At 36.5% G+C, this 20,829-nt stretch overlaps 3 protein-coding genes across 3 annotated transcripts; 2 read left to right on the plus strand and 1 right to left on the minus strand.

Annotated features, from left to right (window-relative positions):
- The first annotated feature begins 659 nt into the window (after window positions 1-659).
- LOC110941422 (GTPase HflX) lies at window positions 660-5,046 on the plus strand. Its single transcript, XM_022183057.2, has 13 exons — window positions 660-1,097; window positions 2,217-2,359; window positions 2,482-2,598; window positions 2,957-3,071; window positions 3,150-3,287; window positions 3,377-3,472; window positions 3,548-3,661; window positions 3,774-3,842; window positions 3,938-4,008; window positions 4,097-4,190; window positions 4,277-4,405; window positions 4,477-4,566; window positions 4,652-5,046. Exons 1-13 carry the CDS (start codon window positions 741-743, stop codon window positions 4,775-4,777), a joined length of 1,659 nt encoding a protein of 552 aa, XP_022038749.1. The 5' UTR covers window positions 660-740; the 3' UTR covers window positions 4,778-5,046.
- A 1,635-nt stretch (window positions 5,047-6,681) lies between these two features.
- On the plus strand, window positions 6,682-8,169 carry LOC110941423 (peroxidase 9). Its single transcript, XM_022183058.2, has 4 exons — window positions 6,682-7,008; window positions 7,081-7,272; window positions 7,358-7,523; window positions 7,638-8,169. The coding sequence occupies exons 1-4, from the start codon at window positions 6,709-6,711 to the stop codon at window positions 8,048-8,050; spliced, it is 1,071 nt and encodes a 356-aa protein (XP_022038750.1). The 5' UTR covers window positions 6,682-6,708; the 3' UTR covers window positions 8,051-8,169.
- A 5,272-nt stretch (window positions 8,170-13,441) lies between these two features.
- LOC110941424 (mitogen-activated protein kinase homolog NTF3) lies at window positions 13,442-16,556 on the minus strand. The gene is made up of 3 exons (XM_022183059.2): window positions 16,028-16,556; window positions 15,278-15,704; window positions 13,442-14,417 (listed from the first exon to the last, which is right to left on the minus strand). The coding sequence occupies exons 2-3, from the start codon at window positions 15,698-15,700 to the stop codon at window positions 13,734-13,736; spliced, it is 1,107 nt and encodes a 368-aa protein (XP_022038751.1). The 5' UTR covers window positions 15,701-15,704; window positions 16,028-16,556; the 3' UTR covers window positions 13,442-13,733.
- Window positions 16,557-20,829: the final 4,273 nt, after the last annotated feature.

A 20,829-nucleotide genomic window follows, 5' to 3' on the forward strand; every position in this document is an offset into this window, starting at 1 on the left:
GAGTGTGAGGTGAAGGAGAGAAGGAGTGGTGATGTATGTAGTGAAAAACATGTATTTAAGGAGAGAGAAAGGTGTTGTGAGAGGGAGGGAGGAGAGAGGAGAGAGAGTGTTGTTTTTAGGTGATAGAAATGGGGCAAGAGAGAGAATGTTTGTGATTGGTAGGGCAATGCCACCTTGGCATCATGAAAAACATAAAAAAAACACCCATATTGGGGATGCTCTTATGTATTAATTTACCTTAAGACTTCATAGGATTAGATTAGTTAAAAGACAATTGTTAGTGCAGTTATCTGTCAACCGACATGCCCATCGGTTGTGACGATTGAGATTGGCGCCAAACACCATATGTATGTGTCTACTTGATGATCCGAGACAATGATCCTCTCACCAAAAAAAAATATAACATTTCCTGTGCATATCCATTGTGTTCTTTCGAATCTCTATCCATATTCTCTAAACGCAAACCTTAATACATTTGTCCTCAATCACAAACAATATGTTTCTCATTTCATCTACTTTATTAAACCTTCAAAATTAAATGCATAAAAAACAATAACAAAAACTTCAAGGTGCAAAGGGCATAAATTTCAAAGAACGAGGGCTATAGAAAACAATAGCAAAAACTTGAAGGCGCAAAATGCATCCTCCAGAAACATCGTTAAGATGTTGCAACCGTCGACCATGATAAACTGAAAGAAAACCCCCAAAAATCGCTTCAAATCCTCCATTAATTGACTATAATGAGTTTATGCTTCCATCCAGTAATCAAACCTTTCTCTATCTTCCCCCAATTCGAACTCAATCGGAGCCCTAATTTCACAACCAGTAGTTCTATACAAAATTACAACAATAATAATGTTCGAAAGGACCGTCACCGTCGATTCAATCCATCAATTAGGGTTTTAGAAGGAGTTTTATCACCTACCGATGACGGTACGGAGGTTCAATCGCCGGATACAGACGACGGTGTGGATGCTGTGGAGGACGCCGGAATTGCTCCGGCGAGTGTTCCGACGAAGAAGTTTGTGAAGAAGAAAGTGATTGATAGTGAAGAGGATGGAGAGAATAGTCGGTTCAAGCTGCGTAACGGCAGAGAGGTTTGTAAATTTGTTTAAGCTTTGAATTGTTTTTAGGTTATCATTTTGTTCAATTGAATTTGTGATAATTTCGTTTCAGTTTACAATCAAAGGTTAATCGAACAGGCCTTGTTCATGTTCGTTTTTAAGTGGTTAATGGACATTGTTGTTCGTGTTAATTCATTAAGGAACTGATAATGTTGTGTGAGTTTTATAAAAGAACATAAATGAACACTTATTAGAAAATGTGTAAATGTTAGGTTAATAAACTAAAAGTTAAAAGAGTAAAGAATATAAAAAACCTTTACTGTTCCCGAGTCTCATTTAACAGTGGGTGGGGGGGGGATGGAAAAGAGATGAAAATATGAAAAACCGTGTTCCCGAGTTTCATTTAACAGGGGGAAAAGGAGGGAAAAGGGAAGAAAATATGACTAAATATGACCATATATTCATTCTCCCAAATTGGAGAGATTAGGAGAGAAAATTTTCCCTCCCCTCCCCCTGTTAAATGAGACTCGGGAACATAGACCGAACGTAAATAAACGAACATGAATGAAAGGAAACGAACGTAAATGAACGAACATCAACAACAGCATCACCGAACGTCCATGAACACAGGTGAACTAACGTGACGTTCGTGTTCGTTCGTTTATTAATTGAAAGAACGTAAACGGAGCTGAACTCTAATATTCACTTTCATGTCTAATTTCTTCCATCTGTAACTCTTTTGTGTATTCTACCTAGCTAAAGATAAGTTATATTTTGGTTTGAAACTTTGTTGTAAAAGGGAACTTTATATTTATTTGGGACACTAAAAAAATTGTTGTTTTTAACTCTGGATGTACTGTACTGTTGATTCCCTTAGAATATTTATCACCTTATATGAATGCAAAATGGGGAAAAAGTGATCACTTCTTGACTAATCTATATCTTTAAAACGGGTTCAAAAAAGGAAGGTGCTTTTCGCGTAAAGTATTTACTAAGTATCGTCTTTTGGTGCTATAGAGCAGGGGTGTTGATAAACTGCCCGAACAGGCTGAACCGGACTAGTTAACATTAAGTAGTTTCAAACGTGATAAAGATAAATATTTCTTATGCACATGTCGCAATTCGTTGTTGAAAATTAGTTACCATTATCAGGTTTTTGAAGAGAAAGCCTACCTTGTAGGTGTTGCACGTAAAGATGAAACCGAGGAGTTATTCACCATTGAAGAGTCACTCAAAGAACTGGCCCAGTTAGCTGATACTGCTGGACTCATGGTTGTTGATTCCACTTATCAAAAGTATGTAACATTTATTTTTCATTTTTTTTCTAATAATTATTTTACTTTTGTTGGTATGTGTATGTCCATATCATATATATATGTGTGTGTTAAGACAGTTGTTTTTATATTTGATGATGCAGACTATCTACTCCAAACCCAAGGACATATATTGGATCTGGCAAGGTTGCAGAAATTAAAGCTGCAATTAATGCTTATGCTGTCGAGACTGTAATATTTGATGATGAACTCTCTCCAGGGTTAGTCCATTAGCCAGCTGGCAAAACTTTTTTAATTTTTTAAATTCATGTTATTTATATTGGAAAATTACCCATTTTGACTGAATATAATATCAAAAATTCAAAATAGCCGTTGCTATTTTTTTTTAAATGTTTTCCAATTTGACAATTACAAAAATTTTAACAAAAGGAAACTCGGTCAATGATAGACACATGGACCATTTTGCGTAAAACGTAGCCACGTTTGGCTGATTAGACATTGGCGCAAAAGTTTCCTACTTGCAACCAATAACACATTGACACGTGTCATAATTGGCATAAAACATGATACCCATGGCGTATTCAGCAATAATTATATTTGAATTGAATGAAAGTGCAGTCAATTACGTAATTTGGAAAAGGCATTTGGTGGAAACGTTAGAGTGTGTGATCGTACTGCTCTCATTCTTGATATATTCGACCAGCGAGCAGCAACACGTGAAGCTTCTCTACAGGTAATATGATATAATTTACCTTAAACTATCTTTTATATATAAGTTTTATCATAAATTGATATTTAAATTAATTTTCAGGTTGCATTGGCACAAATGGAGTACCAGTTACCAAGACTAACAAAGATGTGGACACATCTTGAACGTCAATCCGGAGGAAAAGTCAAAGGTATGGGAGAGAAACAAATTGAAGTGGATAAACGTATTTTACGCACTCAAGTAAGCAACTTTTTCTACAATATTTTTATTAAATATAAATCATTTTTTATGTGTTTTGCGTGACATGCAGTTTTTTTAATCTGTGACAGATTGGTGTTCTTAGAAAAGATTTGGAATCTGTTCGGAAACATAGAAAGCAATATCGGACAAGACGCCTTTCAGTACCCGTGCCAGTTGTGTCACTGGTAGGAATAAAGAACCGACTCAAAAAAAAATTTCTTCGGTATTTTCAATTGCTTGACACGCTTATATTTATATAGGTTGGATACACGAATGCTGGAAAGAGTACACTTTTAAATCAGTTGACAGGGGCTGATGTTCTTGCTGAGGATCGGTTATTTGCAACACTTGATCCAACCACACGGAGGGTACAGGTTGGTAATTCTTTTGGTAAAACCTCATATTACAATTTTTATTTCATTTTTTTCATTTTATATATTATTGATATATATTTTTTTCAAATCTTGTTAATGCATTATACTCCAGATGAAGAACGGAAAGGAGTTTCTGCTAACAGACACTGTCGGATTTATTCAAAAGCTACCAACAACTCTAGTGAGTTTCATTTCTTTTGTTAAGTTCAAAACGTATCTAGTTTGTTTTTTTTTTTTTTTTTTTTTTTTTTTGTGTCAATTGACTTCTTGTTATAGGTTGCAGCATTCCGAGCAACACTGGAGGAAATATCAGAGTCATCCCTTCTAGTGCACGTGATAGATATAAGGTAGGCATCACCATCACCACATCAATCATTATCCGTGTTTTTGTATAAAACGTATTACATTATAATGAAATATTACTATTTATCGCAGCCACCCACTGGCGGAACAGCAGATCGATGCGGTAGAAAAGGTTCTATCAGAACTAGATGCTTCTTCAATTCCCAAATTGATGGTGTGGAACAAGGTGAAGCTAAGCTGGATATTCTTTTTTATTTTTCTTTTATCATACTTATTGAAGAATTTAAAATTCAAGAATCTGTTTTTAAACAGGTCGATAAGGCTAGCAATCCGGAGGAAATAAAGCAAAAAGCTAAGGATCTTGAAGATACAATTTGCATATCTGCTCTTAAAGGCAGTGGTTTGGACGAATTCTGTAACGCAGTACAGGAGAAATTGAAGGTGTTTGCTTTATTTGTATATATTTTATTTATTTAAGTTTCTGAATAAAATATATATTTATATATCAACAGGATAGTATGGTATGGGTGGAAGCTTTGGTACCTTTCGATAAAGGAGAACTCCTCAGCACCATACATCAAGTCGGTATGGTCGAACGAACTGTGAGTATGCATTATGTTCAACATTTTTTAAAACTATTTCCGACATATTTTTTAAAATCATTTTCTTGAAATTGCATTTTATTAGGAGTACACAGAAAACGGGACACTGGTGAGAGGGCACGTTCCTCTTCGTTTCGCGAGGCTATTGACACCGATGAGACAAACATGCGTATCGCAGTCTCCAGTTTCTTTGGAAGATGATATGTTATAATTTATAAAGACACACTTAAAGCAACAATATATCTTGCAACAGAGCCTTGAAGAGTTAAAAGATGATCTGTATATAGTATATACCTTGGCTTGTGTAGACCAACAGTTTCGTTCGGTAATCACATGCTTTGACTTTGACTTGGCTTTGTAGCATCGTATAGTGTGGCTGTAACTTCCGTTCGGAGATGTATAGTATTGATATTTGTCATCTTGAAGCTACAATGTCGTCTCACTATATTTATTAATTATTTAAAAATGATTTCAGCTTAAGTACGTTATGGGAGTCTAGCACCACTGATCGTACTTGTAGACTACAAAGACAGGTAGAGTGTACAAATTGGTTTCGGCCCCCAACCGAAGCGGTTAGAAACTCCCAAATTGTTTGTCCGAAATAATAACATAATCTTGGCTTAAGTTAGAGCCTGCAGAGTGTATATGCAGCCTGCCTATTCTGGGGCCAGACCGGTAGAGATTGTAATATCTGACATGACACGAATTTAAGAAGTTTGTGGTTTTGCGTTTAGTTCAAACGGGTATGAGTCAATTTCAAGTCTATTGTACGAACATGTTTATAGCTAAATGCGATGTATTTTGGGTCTACTAGAGTTGCATCTTTCTGAGGACATGGTCCAAGATAGGACTGCGCGGAGACGTAGGATTAGGGTTAAGGACTTTTAGGGGATATTGCGGAAAGGTATTAGGTGTATTTTAGGGACGTAGGTTTTCTTATTCTTTAAGTGACCTTACTGGTGATTGCATTCCTGTGTTCATGCCCAAATGTTGTTGTATGATATTATACATGATTTACATTATATTGCGTCACTCTGATAACTTTCTTGGTATTGCTGACTTCTTATTTCTATGTTCTTTGACTTGGGGTGTTGGTATGTTGTTCGTTTTGGAGCCGAAGGTCTCTTTGGAAGCAACCTCTCTATCCCTAGGGATAGAGGCAAGGTCTGTCTACATCCCACCCTCCCCAGACCCTATAAGTAGCTTTGCTATTTGTGGGATTTACTGGGTATGGTTGTTGTTGTTGTTGTTGTTGTTGTTGTTGTTGTTGTTGTTGTTGTTGTTGTTGTTGTTGTTGTTGTTCGATGTATTTTGGGTCTACCTAAACGGCTAGAGGATATGCAGGCTTTACAGCTAATGACGCAATTATTGTCTATACATCTGCACTTTTTAGCGTAAATATGTAATTTTAGAGTTGTGATATGAAAAAAAAAATGAAATAGAATTTCAGGTTAACTGGTACGTGTTCATGTGAACATGCAGATGTATCTCTGACATGATGTCATGTTTGGTTTTATGTCACTCCTAACTTTCACTTTCGTTGTCAAGGGCAATCATACTAGCATAATCATCATAGATTCACGTTTGATTTCCACTCAATTTCGGTCGCAAGGAAGGTACCTTTTCCCCATTTTGCTCATAAGTCATAACGTGAGCAAAATCGAGAAGAGGTCAAGTGTAACTCTGATAATTATGCTAGTGGGATTGCCCTTGGCAGTGAAAGTGAAAGTTGGGAGTGTCATCATTCAATGAGTTATAATTTGGATTATTAAAATCCAGTCATCAGTCTGAAGTTAAAAACAAGATCCGAGTTCCTAACAACGCGTTTTTGACTACCTTTGGATTACCCAAAACACATCACAGACTTGGTCCAAGAGATTCAGTTTTTCTGTCCTTTGTACTGATGTAGAAAACAACATATTCATCCACTCCATTAGTTAACAAATTTGGTCAATGATGATGACATAGTAACACAGCATCCAGTCCACATGCATGTGTGTTTTGTAGCAGGTGCAACTCTAACCAAAACCACTTCCCAATTTGGAAGATTTGGTAACATTAGTAGTTGGTTTTTGCACATGATCCACCTCTATATATACCTCCCCACTTTCATGCAATCAAATCACACAAACCTAAACCTCAATGGCTTCTTTCAAACTTCTCTATGTCACTTTCACACTACTTACTCTACTCTCATCCTCCACTTTCTGCTTAGGCTACCCTGGCTTCAACTTTGGGCGGGGTCGCGGTGGTCGTGGCGTCGGTGGTGTTAGCCGCCCTATTGGCGGTCAAAGGTTTTCTGGACTCTCCCCGCGATTTTACAGTCAGTCTTGCCCTCAAGCTAACGACATTGTCATATCGGTCCTTAAAACCGCAATCTCTAAGGACCCGAGAATGGCTGCTTCTTTGATCAGGCTTCATTTTCATGACTGTTTTGTTCAGGTTAATTAGTTTTTATTACTTTTTAAATATGTTTTATCGTGATAGACGCTGTAAAGTTTTATGATCTTTCAGGGATGTGATGCATCTGTGCTGTTGGATGATCATCCAACATTTACTAGCGAAAAGAAATCGGTCCCAAACAAGAATTCTATTCGCGGGTTTGAAGTGATTGATGAGATCAAAGCTAAACTCGAACAAGCTTGTCCCCAGACAGTTTCTTGTGCGGACATTCTTGCCCTTGCCGCTCGAGGCTCCACTGTTCTAGTAAGCACTAGAAACATATTTTTATTGACTATAATACCCTTTTCGTTTCAAGAATTAACTAACTTAACTGTCAAAAATATACCAGAGTGGTGGACCGAATTGGGAATTACCATTAGGTAGACGCGACTCGAGAAAAGCCAGTCTTAACGGATCAAACAAAAACATTCCTCCACCGAATTCAACGATTCAAAATCTTGTAACATCTTTTCGACGTCAAGGCCTTAACGAAGTTGATCTAGTCTCACTTTCTGGTTAGTTATTTTATGAAAATAACGCCTTAACATGCTTTCTTTTTATATAGTGCGATTAGTGCGTATAAAAACTATGTTTTTTATATGAATTTCTTTTTTTGAATTTTATTGCAGGAGCTCATACATTAGGGATGGCGAGATGCACGACGTTTAAGCAACGACTATACAATCAAAACGGAAACAACCAACCCGATTCAACTCTAGAAAGAAGCTACTACCATGACTTGAAAGGCGTATGCCCTAAAACCGGCGGTGACAACAACATTTCACCGCTAGATCTTGCATCACCCATAACATTCGACAACATGTATTTCAAGCTCATCATGTCTGGAAAAGGTCTTCTTACTTCAGACCAAGTGCTTTTGTCTGGAAAACTTGGAAAAACTATGCAGTTAGTGAAGGCTTTTGCTGATGATCACACTCTTTTCTTTAACCATTTCGCGCGATCCATGGTTAGAATGGGTAATATCCGTCTGGTTACCGGTAACAAGGGTGAAGTAAGGAAGAACTGCAGAAGGATTAATTAGTGTGATATCTAGATCTTGTGTATGTTTATGTTTATTATTAAGAACCTAATGGGCTGTTATTGAACTAGTATGTAATCTGTTAACTTGTTGAAATATGAATGATTTTATGATATATCGAGTCAAATCGGTTCATTATGTGTAAAATATATATCAAGAATCGAACTCGAGAGGATAACTAAGGCGCGATCACTAAACTAGAAGTTCGCCGGCCCAACACGCTTAAATGTGTAGTTATCTTGTTATCAACAACTCGTATCTATCTTTGACGATGAGTGGTTCACCTAAGGTGTCACAACCACCCCTTACGACTCATCATCTTCGATGAGGTTTGCCCCAACATCCTAGACAGAACAGAAGTGGATTTGATACCATTTGTAATATCCGTCCCCTCATATCAATTTCGTTTTGTATCAGGGCTTTGATCTAGGTGAGACTTTGATCAAGTTTTAGGCACGAGATTTGGTTTGTGTGTTGCGAGTTGCGCCAACGTCAAAACGTAAACTACACGAATTTATACTGTCTAATGAAAAAGTATTATCGTTTCCGAACAAAATTTACGTTAAAACGTAGACCAACTGAAATCGTACATAAAAGTAAGCATGAAAACGTTTTACATTTGACCCGACTTATTTCCTAGAAAAAAACTTACGTCGAAACGTAAGAAAATAGTGTTTTTTTTTAAAGTTAAAGGATGGTACCGCGATGCGGCGGTGTCGAAACATAAAGTAACTTGAATTTATACCGTCTAATGAAAACATATTATATTTGACCCGACTCGTTCCCAAACAACGTTTAGGTCAAAACGTAGACCACCTGAAAACGTAAATAAAAATATGCACAAAACGTATTATATTTGACCCAACAAAATTTACATCGAAAAGTAAACCAACTTGAATTTATACCAACACATACATATATACAAATAAGCACTTAAAACTCAAGCGGGGTCAAAATGACATTTCATAAAGTTTTTATAAAGCTAAGGGGATGTAAGTTTAAGAACTGAAAGTTCAGGATTCAAACAGTGGCGGACCCAGAAATTTTTCTATGGGGGTTACGCAATATTTTTAAAAATTTTAGGCCGCCTAGATATATAAATAAAAAATTCGGTTCGGGTCGGGTCATGTAAAAGAAAAAAACATCAAACTAAAATCTTTGAGTGTTCAACCATCAATATTCCTTAATTTTCAAGTTTTAAATTTCAACTTTTCAAACCCTATACTAGAATCATATAATCAATAAGAGATTAAGAGACAACAAACTCTTCCTATAAAGACTAGAACAACCCCAAATTACCTCAAAACACATAAAAGTTTAAATTTTTTTAACCCATCCTATTATCTCATGAGTCTTGAACAAAATCACATAAACATTAAAATAACAAAAAACAAAACATGTACTTGTTCCCGGAATTAAGTTATTATTTGCCGGAATGTTGCAGTCAACGTCGGGGTGGGGGTGTCGCAGGTCGCTGGAAGTGAGGTGAGGCAGAGGGAGGGCATGAGTTGCACCAAAGCTGGCAGTCGATTGGGTCTTTTTTTTTTGTAAATTGGACTAATTTTGTTTAATCAAAGTTGTATTTGGGTTGGGCTTGAATTGATATTAACTTATTGGGCTTGATGGAATGAATTCAAGTTTTATAAAGGGGTTAGTGGGCTAACTTGTTTACATAATTGGGTCGGGTTTCAATCCATGTTTACAATTTTTTTATATAAATTCCTAACATTTTTCTAAAGGGTGCGGACGAAAATTTCAAAGAGGTGCGGTCGGAATTTTCCAAGGGGTGCGGTCGGAATTTTTCGCAAAAAATACCAGTAAATTTTTCTTTTCAACGGGTGCGGCCACCCACCCACCCCATAGGGTAGGTACGCCCCTGGATTCAAAGTAAAAAAAAATTAGTGTAGCTCCGGTGTGACTGACGCTACAATAACCCAAGTTATTCTTTTATAATATTTATAACAACACAATGTATTAAGTAGAAAAAAATAGCTTGAATTGTATATATATTTTCTAAAGAGTAATGTATATATAGAAATTTGATCTATATTTTGAAACTTAATTTAACGATATAAATAATCTAAACACTTAGTTTATAAAAAAAAATTATAAATTATGTGAACTAAATATTTTATATAATTTTCATATATGAATTAGTATATTTAACATATTAAGTTGACCAAAATTGATAAACAATGCTAGTTAAGCGTTTCATAGAGTTTAACTGATATAGAGTTGAACTGATAAATGATTCAATAAATTTCAGAAAGAGTTAAGTGTCATTTTAGTGGATGTGATTTGGGCTATTTGTCAGTTTAGTCTAAAGGTTTGAAACGTTGTCATTTTAGTTCAAATAGCTTTAAACGTTGCCATTTTAATCCACTGGGTTAACTCCATTCATTTTTATGTTAACTAAAAGTGCTTTTCGGTCATTTTATATGTAATTCTTATAACTAGAAGGGCAATTCCGCTATATAAAATGACCGAACTGCCCTTTTAGCTAACATAAAAAATGGATAGAGTTAACCTAGTGGACTAAAATGGCAACGTTTGAAACTATTTGGACTAAAATGACAACGTTTCAAACCTTTGAACTAAACTGGCAAAATGACACAAACCACAGGGACTAAAATGGCATTTAACTCTTTCAGAATCTTTCGAAACTACATAATTGGCTTAATAATTATTTGAGTTAATTGCCAAAATCGTCCCTGAGGTTCGGGCATGTTTGCAAGTTTCGTCCAAAATGACTTTTTGTACCAAATAGCCCCTCACGTTTGTAAATTTTTGTCATTTTCATCCAAATGCCTAACTGGGTTAGAAACAACCGTTTGATGAGGTTTTTTTTTTTTAGTTTCACAAGTACAAGGCCTGAAATGTAATTTCTTTTTAAACTCTAACTTTAACAATTAATTACTCTAGTTGGCCATCATTATGATTTCTTAATTTCCAGTTGGTTAAGGAGAAGATGGAATAGTTACAATAGTAGTCCTGGTGGTAATTGTCGGTGCAGAAAATGAAGAATATCAATCGACTCTAGAAGACGTTGATTCATGTCTAGTTTATATTTACACTCCTGTAACAGATGAAGGAACCAAAGGAGAACCTCAATATGCAATCACCGATTATATAAAACCTGGTGTGTTCTCGGTGGTTTTTAATTAATTATGTTATTTTTATTTACTCACCGAAGAATCATATGAATGATTCTCAAGTGGCTTAACTGTTTTTTATTGGCAGCTCCACCGTGTTAATAACGTCCAAATAGTTGGAGATATTATAGAAGGAAATACCATTAGTGGGGTAGGTGTGTACTTTGGTGGAAAAGAAGGACCAAGCAAATTTGAATGGTTGCGTGAGAATAAAGACACAGGGTTTGCACTTTGCACCTTATTTCAACTATTATAGTTTCTACTAGCACCGTTATATTAATTTTTTTACCATGCGTTTTTAGTATATTCTGTAATTATGCTATCTTGACAGAGACTTTGTCTTGGTGTTAACCGGCACGACTAAGTATATTTTGTCCAAGGAAGACGTTGGTTTGTGTTTGGCTTTTGTATACCTTCCTGTAAATTTTGAGGGTTAGTCTACATAGCTTTGTTTTAAAAAAAAAAAAAAAAAGTTAAACTAGTTATAAGCTACCTTAACTACATATTTTCTAAATGATTATTTAATCTTTATTACAATAATTTATCAAACTTATAGGCCAGGAAGGGAAATCTACTTCAGCACTGTCTCCAATAGTCAAACGAGGTACTCATATCACTTAGGAATTAACGGTTGTTTCTAAAGATCATGCAATTCACGTGTGAATCTTTACTTTTATAAAGTTAGAGTTTAAAAAGAAATTATATTTCAAGCCTTGTACTTGTGAAATTTCATTAAAAAAAAAACCCTCATCAAACGGTTGTTTCTAACCCAGTTAGGCATTTGGATGAAAATGACAAAAAGTTACAAACGTGGGGGGTTATTTGGTACAAAAAAAATCATTTTGAACGAAAATGGCAAACATGCCCAAACCTCAGGGACGATTTTGACAATTAACTCTAATTATTTACTTACAAAATTTAAAGATAAACTAGGTGTTTTATTTTAAAATGTCCTATTCAAAATTTATAAGTGATTTTGTCATGTTCTTTTAAAATGTCCTATTGAAAATTTATAAGTGATTTTGTCATGTTCTTATTTGATTTTAAAGATAAACTAGATGTTTTATTTTAAAATGTCCTATTGAAAATTTATAAGTGATTTTGTCATGCTCTTATTTGATTTTAAAGATAAACTAGATGTTTTATTTTAAAATGTCCTATTGAAAATTTATAAGTGATTTTGTCATGTTCTTATTTGGTAAGATGTAGCTATACGTTATAGGGTGAATTTTGAGTAGCAAAGATACAGAAACCATTTGAAACATAAATTGTAATCATTCTAACAACCCAGTCATTGTTAATCACCATATTAAAACACGACAAAAGCGGCGTTAACTTATTATACAATCTTATTCTGCTATATCTTTCCTAATCTACTACTCAAGATACGAATTCTTACACATCTACAATGACTGACCACTTGATCCGACATGACGTTTGATACTCGCTTGATATTATAATATGCATCACTTGATATTCGAACTTGATACATTTATAAGTTACTTTGATTTGTACTCATTGTCGCATGTCCTATTACATGGTTCCTAATATATCATTATGATGTGGCACATAGAAGCGTGGTTTATTTCAGTATTATGTTACCCGAGCATGTCACTGATTGAGGGTTTCCATATGCACATCATTAAGTCATTAATGCCATGGAACTACACGTGGCGGACCGGCGGTGTCAACATATCACACAGTGGCTCGTGGCTCCTCTAGAATGCTTCAAGAGCACCATATAATAAAATCATAAATGGGCATATGGATCCATCCTAGCTTATTGTTATTACTATTTTAGAAGATGGTTGGTGTGAAATGCCCACACCACATAGTACATGTGCTTGTACGGAAAGTCTTTCTATGTAGACCGAGTCATCAGTGGCGGATCTAGAAGAAGCATTCAAGGGTATACCAAAAGAAAATTCAGTGTTTACTGTAGCGGATTTAGAAAGAAAAAAAAATCAGTATATACTGTGACGGATCTACATAAAACGGAGAGAGAGAAAAATTGCACTTAGCCAAGAAAGTTGAAGGGTATCCCAAGCACCCCCTAGAACCACCCCTGCAGTCATGCGGCATGGCGTGGCTTGACACCAAAAAAATTACCGCATCGAAGGTGAGACAAGATGTATTATTTCATATAAACTAATGGGTTAGTCCCACTATTCCCTGCAACACAATACATTCTGGGTATTATTTCAAGCACATCCCATAAATATTTACTTCAAAACATACAAAATTCAGAGCATTATTGCGAATAACAAGCATTAAATCATCCTCAAGTATCCATAACTAGTTTACAGGTACAACAATGACAAAAATCCAAGAAGCAGCATTACTCTTGGATGAAAGAGAGTCAGTAAAACAACAACAACACGCGTATATACAACAGAGCCGATAACAAGCTCGTCGAATCAAATTGTTTATAAAACATAATACATTTATGGTACTTATTAGACTGAAAGACCAAATAAAAAGATAGTCCAAACATGAAAATCCAATGGTAGTGAGAAACCGAGAAATATTACCTATCATTCAGAGGTAGCAGCGACTTCGGGATGATAATGAAGCATCTCTTTCCACATCATTTCTCTTATCACGTCTTCCCCTAAATCCTCATCTATATCCATATCCAATGGAGCGTGAACGGGTGGATCACATCTCGGGTCGTAAAGTGACGACATGTAAGGATGGTTAAGTGCTTCCGTCACACTAATTCTCTTCGAAGGATCAAAAACGAGCATCTTTTGCAATAAATCAGCCGCTAACGGATGCGCGTGAGGATACAGTCGAGAAAACGGAGTCCCTTGTGTAAACGGTAACGACTTTATGAACTTTCTAGCTTTCGGGTTGTCAATAAACTCGATCTCCTCTTCTCGTTGGCTTCCGAGAATGTTTATAATTAATCGTAATTGGTTAAGACATTCTGTACCGGGAAACAACGGTTTTCTACCGAGAAGTTCAGCGAAGATGCACCCGACAGACCAAACGTCAATTGAGGTACCGTAATCGTCACAGCATAGAAGAAGCTCTGGGGCCCGGTACCAACGGGTCACCACGTACTCTGTCATGAACTGATCTTTACCGCTTCTGGTTCGTGCAAGCCCGAAATCACATATTTTTAGGTCGCAATTTGCGTTTATGAGTAAGTTTCCGGGCTTTAAGTCACGGTGGAGAATGTTTGCTGAGTGGAGATACTTAAGCCCGCGCAACAACTAAGAAATAAATTCGTGTTATTTTCAAAATTCACAAAGTTACAAACTTTCGGTTTTGTATAATCCAAAATTTAAGAATCTTTCTTAGATATTTACATTTAAGCTATGTTTAACCTTTTCAATTAACATTGTTCACATAAACCTAATTTTCTAATCTATTTTTATGGTTCTCCATAGTTTTTATTAAGACATTTCCTTCTTTAATACTTTGAAAATCATTTATTTTTTAAGTTAAATTTTGTTATTTCTTGTAGTCAATGTATACTTCATTTCAAAAAATTAATAAAAATGTAACCTTTTTATTATAAATACTTAACATTCAAGAATAAAACTAATAATTCCTAAATCAATATATATAACAAACATTAAAAAAGTTATTTTTTAGGTTATCGGTTCGGTTTTAAAAAATGATTTTTTAGGTTATCGGTTCGGTTCGGTTTTTTCGGTTTTCATTGAATGCAAAACCATAACCAAACTGTAAATTTAGGTTCAGTTTTTTTCGCTTTTTTGTAAGGTTCAGTTTTTTCCGGTTTTGGTTCGGTTTTTTCCGTTTTCTGCTCACCCCTACTACCTAATATGAAATGAAAATGTTGCAACTTGTTTTAAATATTAGGGTAAACTGATTCTGCTTATGAATTTTGACTATTTAGAGGTGAAATAATCAGTTTCAACCAACTGCAACAGAACTGAGAGTGTAAGGATAAACCAAAATCCCCTATTTACCCTTTTTACCCTAATTTGAAAGATCTTTACTTTCATTTCACATAATGCTTACATTTCTTTTTTCATTCTATCCATAAATATTTTGAATAATAAGAATTTTCCAAACACTTAAACATCTATCCCGAGAACCAACATACCTGAAAGAGGAAATACTGGCAGTGATCATTTGTAAGCGCCTGCGATGATTTAATAATCTGATGCAAATCGGTATCCATAAGCTCATAAACCAAATAAACATCTCTAAAACTTCTTCTGTGGACCGGCACCATGACGTCTTTTAAAGCAATAACATTTTCATGTCTAAGATGACGAAGAAGTTTAAGTTCACGTAAAGTCCTTAGAGCATCAATACGGTTATCAAACGCGTTATGAATCTTCTTTATCGCAACCTTTTCGTTCGTTTCACGGTTAACAGACGAGCAAACTATTCCATAAGCACCTCGGCCAATGGGCTTGATGGGTACGTATTTGGTATCGATTTCGAACAACGCCTGCCACATAGAAAAATAGTGCTTTCCTTCTGTTCCGACACCGTTTGGTGGTTCAACTGGTGTTGCCATTTTTCTACAAAATGGTAACAGACATAATAACATTAATATACAACAGAAACAATCATTACCTCATGTATCTTACAACAAGATCAAAAATCATCCAACCCACAATACAGGCTAAAGAATTTAAACATTCTATGAACAATTATGAATCATTTAAAACAGTAAAAACAATAAAAGAACTAAATCATATAAAGCATAATCATAAATTGCTAATTTTAGCTGAAAAATATCCAAGTAAAAAGTATATAAAAGGAAATCATTAATTACTCTAAATAGCAAGAAAGTAAAGAACCAATCACTAGCAATAAACACAAAATCTAAAAAGCTGCATACCTTCTTAACACCAAACACAAAAAGCCCTTAAATCCTCAGCGGAATTTCGTCGAACACTTGGTAGGCATTAGCATAAGCAACCTTCACCTCCACCAAATTCCCAATTTTCCCACAAACCCACTTCAAATAAACTCAAAATCTTCTAGTAACCATAACAAATTAACCATTTTTCCTACAGTTCAAGGTTAAAATACCCAAAAAAGAACCCAATTGAACTGGATCACTAAGAACCCTAATATCATATCATTGTGGAAACCAATTGATAGAATCTTGTGGGCAGATCTGATCTTATAATTTAACGTATTATTAGTTGTGTTTGGATCTGGAAGAAATGTTTAACACGCGCATAAAAGAGTGCGATTCGTTATGTTGTCGCGTTCAGACACCTGAGTGTGTAATAGAGGGGGGGTGGGTAGGGGTAGTGGGTGGGGTGGAGGAAGCGTTGAGGAAGCAGACCAGACAAAATGTGTACAGAAATCCATTGTTGGATCTTTATATGGATATTATTGATTACTTACTCGTTTTCTTGAGACCAAATGTTTTGACTAGTACTAGAAGGTTTTAATGTCTCTAGATGACTTGTTGAAAGCTAGACTCCACTCAAGATTGATTGATGTTGTTTGATTGAAGAAAGAAATACGATACGGAAATAACCAGTTTTGCGTGACTTGTTTGATAAGTATGTTGTGTTGTGGGGTTGATATGTTTAACTTGTTTAAAGTAAACGGGAAACAAGTAAACAGACTGTGTTGTTCTAGTTGACACGCTTAGTTTGTTTAGTTAAAATGTTTGTCTCTTTAACACGCTTAGAGTAAGCGTGAAAAAATATATCTTGGAAGGTTAACTTGTTTAACTTATTTGGTATAATCTGCCAACACGTTTATGACATGTTTAGCCTGTTTATGACTTAATAACTTGTCAGTTGTTTGGCTCGTTTAGAATTTATGGATGACAGCGGATCGATGATGAGACAGTTTTGATAATCACAGCCAACTATTGATAATAAAAACATGTCTAATACCCATCAACAACCAATTACTAAAATACTCATGGTATCGGGTATACTTGTTTATGATCTTATGTAGTAAAAGTACCTATTGGGTCCATTACCTAAATCGTGATATTGCACTCATTACTTGAATATACTACACTTCTAACAATTCTGTAATTTGAATAATTGTAAGTTTCTAGCAACTTTAATATTCTATTTATTACATTTTAAAAAAATATATATATAGTAATATATTAAGGTAACCTCTTGGGTATCATTCAACCCCATTCTCATTTCAAGCCTGTCTGTCAAAATTTATAAAACTAAGCCATACTCACTTTCATATCCAAATACCCATCCCAAATATCTCGAGTTTTCTTTGATTTTTCTTGTTTATGTTCAGATTCTTTGTCATCCATAGTTTAGATGATGTAACATCCAAATTTAAAGCTTGAATAAAGTTATAGGGCCTTAGTGTAAATGTGAAAAAAATAAGGGGATTGTTAAGAATTTGAGTTGGGTTAAGGGACAATTATTGGTATATTCGTTTGATTTGTGGGAAGACTACGTTAGGTTGATACTTTTTAATTGGGTTAAAGGTTTATAATAACCACATTTTGATCTATATGAGATATTATTCTTTTGTTTATATAACTAGTTGTTTACTATGCGCGCGCGTTGCGGCGCGCTAAACCAAATCGTTCTATAAGAATGACAAAACATGTCAAATAACAAAAAGTAACTCAAACTAAAACGTCACGTATTTTCGGTACCGGTTCGGCACCGGTATTCACCGATTTTTACCCTCAAATACAACCCCCGCCCAAGGGGCCACGCCGAAACCCAAGCCCACCCGGGGTGGTGACTTGGGCGTTTGTACCCAACCCACGACACAACCCCAACCCCATACCCCATATTCTAATATTTCCTAGATTTTTTTTAACACATAGCCGTTGGCAAACGGCTCGCACAAACGACTACTTGTCTTGGCCAATGAGATCCCGTCATGTCATCTTGCTAGCCCCGCCCAACGCTCGGGCTGAAACCCCCCGCCTAAGGGGCCACGCCGAAACCCAAGCCCACCTGGGGTGGTGACTTGGGCGTTTGTACCCAACCCACGCCACAACCCCCATATTCTAATATTTCCTAGATCTTTTTTTTAAACACATAGCCGTTGGCCAACAGCTAGCCTAAACGGCTACTTGTCTTGGCCAATGAGATCCCGCAATGTGATCTTGATAGCCCCGCTCAACGCCCGGGCTGAAACCCCCGCCCAAGGGGCCTCGCCGAAACCCAACCCACCCGGGGTGGTGATTTGGGCATTTGTACCCAAACCACGCCACAACCTCTGCCCCATTCCCCATACCTCATATTCTAATATTTCCTAAATCTTTTTTTAAACACATAGCTGTTGGCAAACGGCTAGCCCAAACGGCTACTTGTCTTGGCCAATGAGATCCAACCATGTCATTTTGATAGCCCCGCCCAACGCCCGGGCTGAAACCACCGCCCAAGGGGCCACGCCGAAACCGAAGCTCACCCGGGGTGGTGACTTGGGCGTTTGTACCCAACCCACGACACAACCTCCGCCCCATACCACATATTCTAATATTTCCTAGATTTTTTTTAAACACATAGCCGTTGGCAAACGGCTACTTGTCTTGGCCAATGAGATCACGTCATGTCATCTTGATAGCCCCGCCCAACGCCCGGGCTGAAACCCCCGCCTAAGGGGCCACGCGGAAACCCAAGCCCACCCGAGGTGGTGACTTGGGCGTTTGTACCCAACCCACGCCACAACCCCCGCCCCATACCCCATATTCTAATATTTCCTAGATCTTTTTTTTTAAACACATAGTCGTTGGCCAACAGCTAGCCTAAACGGCTACTTGTCTTGGCCAATGAGATCCCGCAATGTCATCTTGATAGCCCCGCTCAACGCCCGGGCTGAAACCCCTGCCCAAGGGGCCACGCCGAAACCCAACCCACCCGGGGTGGTGAATTGGGCATTTGTACCCAACCCACGCCACAACCCCCGCCCCATACCCCATACCTCATATTCTAATATTTCCTAAATCTTTTTTTAAACACATAGCTGTTGGCAAACGGCTAGCCCAAACGGCTACTTGTCTTGGCCAATGAGATCCAACCATGTCATTTTGATAGCCCCGCCCAACGCCCGGGCTGAAACCCCCGCCCAAGGGGCCACGCCGAAGCCCAAGCTCACCCGGGGTGGTGACTTGGGCGTTTGTACCCAACCCACGACACAACCCCCGCCCCATACCACATATTCTAATATTTGATAGATTTTTTTAAACACATAGTCGTTGGCAAACGGCTAGCCCAAACGGCTACTTGTCTTGGCCAATGAGATCACGCCATGTCATCTTGATAGCCCCGCCCAACGCCCGGGCTGAAACCCCCGCCTAAGGGGCCACGCCGAAACCCAAGCCCACCCGAGGTGGTGACTTTGGCGTTTATACCCAACCCACGTCACAACCTCCGCCCCATACCCCATATTCTTATATTCCCTAAATCAATATTTAATTAATATATGTACTGTTCATTCGCTTCAAATTTTATTAGTATATAATATAATATAATATAATTAGTTTATTGTATCTGTAAATAACATTTTCATTATGTCTTTTATTTTTAATCAAACAAGCTGATTTGTCATTTTTATTAATTTTCAAATGCTGACTTAACATCCCTAAAGTAATTATATTAACAACACAAAATTCACATGGGTTTAAATTATTGTGGTTATAAAAGGAGTAAATTGAACATAGAATCCTTATCAAGATAAGGTTATATTTCAGTTTTAATTATTTCTTTTATAGAAATCAATAGTTTAGTGTTTGTCCACACCTAACAAATGTGGATCACTTCGCGTAAACCTATTGTACCATCTTTGGTCACCACAAAAAAAAAAAAAAAAAAAAACTTCAAAAATGTCAGTCTAACTCGTTTGACATCCCCACTTTTTCAAGCAGATTTTATTATTAATCTTAATAATTTAAAGTAACAAATTAAAGTTTTCTGGTAATACTTAAATAAATAAGAGTATAGCATGTTGCTTTAGACCTTGTGTAATGGGGCGCGACCTCACGGCAAATCCAAGCATGGCGCCCCCCATAGCGCCGCCAACACCACTACGGCGGGCGCTATGGGGTGGATTTTTCCATCTCCTGTGACCATCTTCGCGGCGTCATCCTCTACACAATCTTTCCCCCCACTCACACACATATATATACATACATATTTATGTATAATTGAAGGGGTTATATAACCCCTTACCACTACACCCTCTTGTGATATAAAGTTTCACAAAGTCCCTCTCTTACACATTTCGTCACTTGTCGCATAACGTCCTCAAAGGGGTATTTTTACTACATATGGCCTTAGAATTAATGTTGACTGAATTTTAAACATTTGATTCATTGGTAATTTCAAGCATCATTATACTCTAAGTAAGATTATTCAAACTAATTAATCACAACCTACAATCAAACATACATAACTAGTAAAGTTTAAGTAAAAAAAATGTATTACAAATTTGGAGAAAATGTCATTACAATTTTTTAAAAGTAACAAGTATGTTTAGCATATAAAAGAGCTTCAAGTGTAATTTTTTTCGTGAGTAAACTTCAATATTGATCAAGTACTCGTGTGCTAGTACCTTTGGTAGACTCATGTGCCATAATAGATATCAGAATGGCCCAAAAGTCTTGATCCATCATCACAAGTTCCAGATATCTATTTTTGTTAGCTTTTCATAAGGCAACATGTCTAATTATGAGTTCATACT

The sequence above is a fragment of the Helianthus annuus genome, chromosome 5 (assembly GCF_002127325.2).
Source record: "Helianthus annuus cultivar XRQ/B chromosome 5, HanXRQr2.0-SUNRISE, whole genome shotgun sequence".
Taxonomy (NCBI): domain Eukaryota; kingdom Viridiplantae; phylum Streptophyta; class Magnoliopsida; order Asterales; family Asteraceae; genus Helianthus; species Helianthus annuus.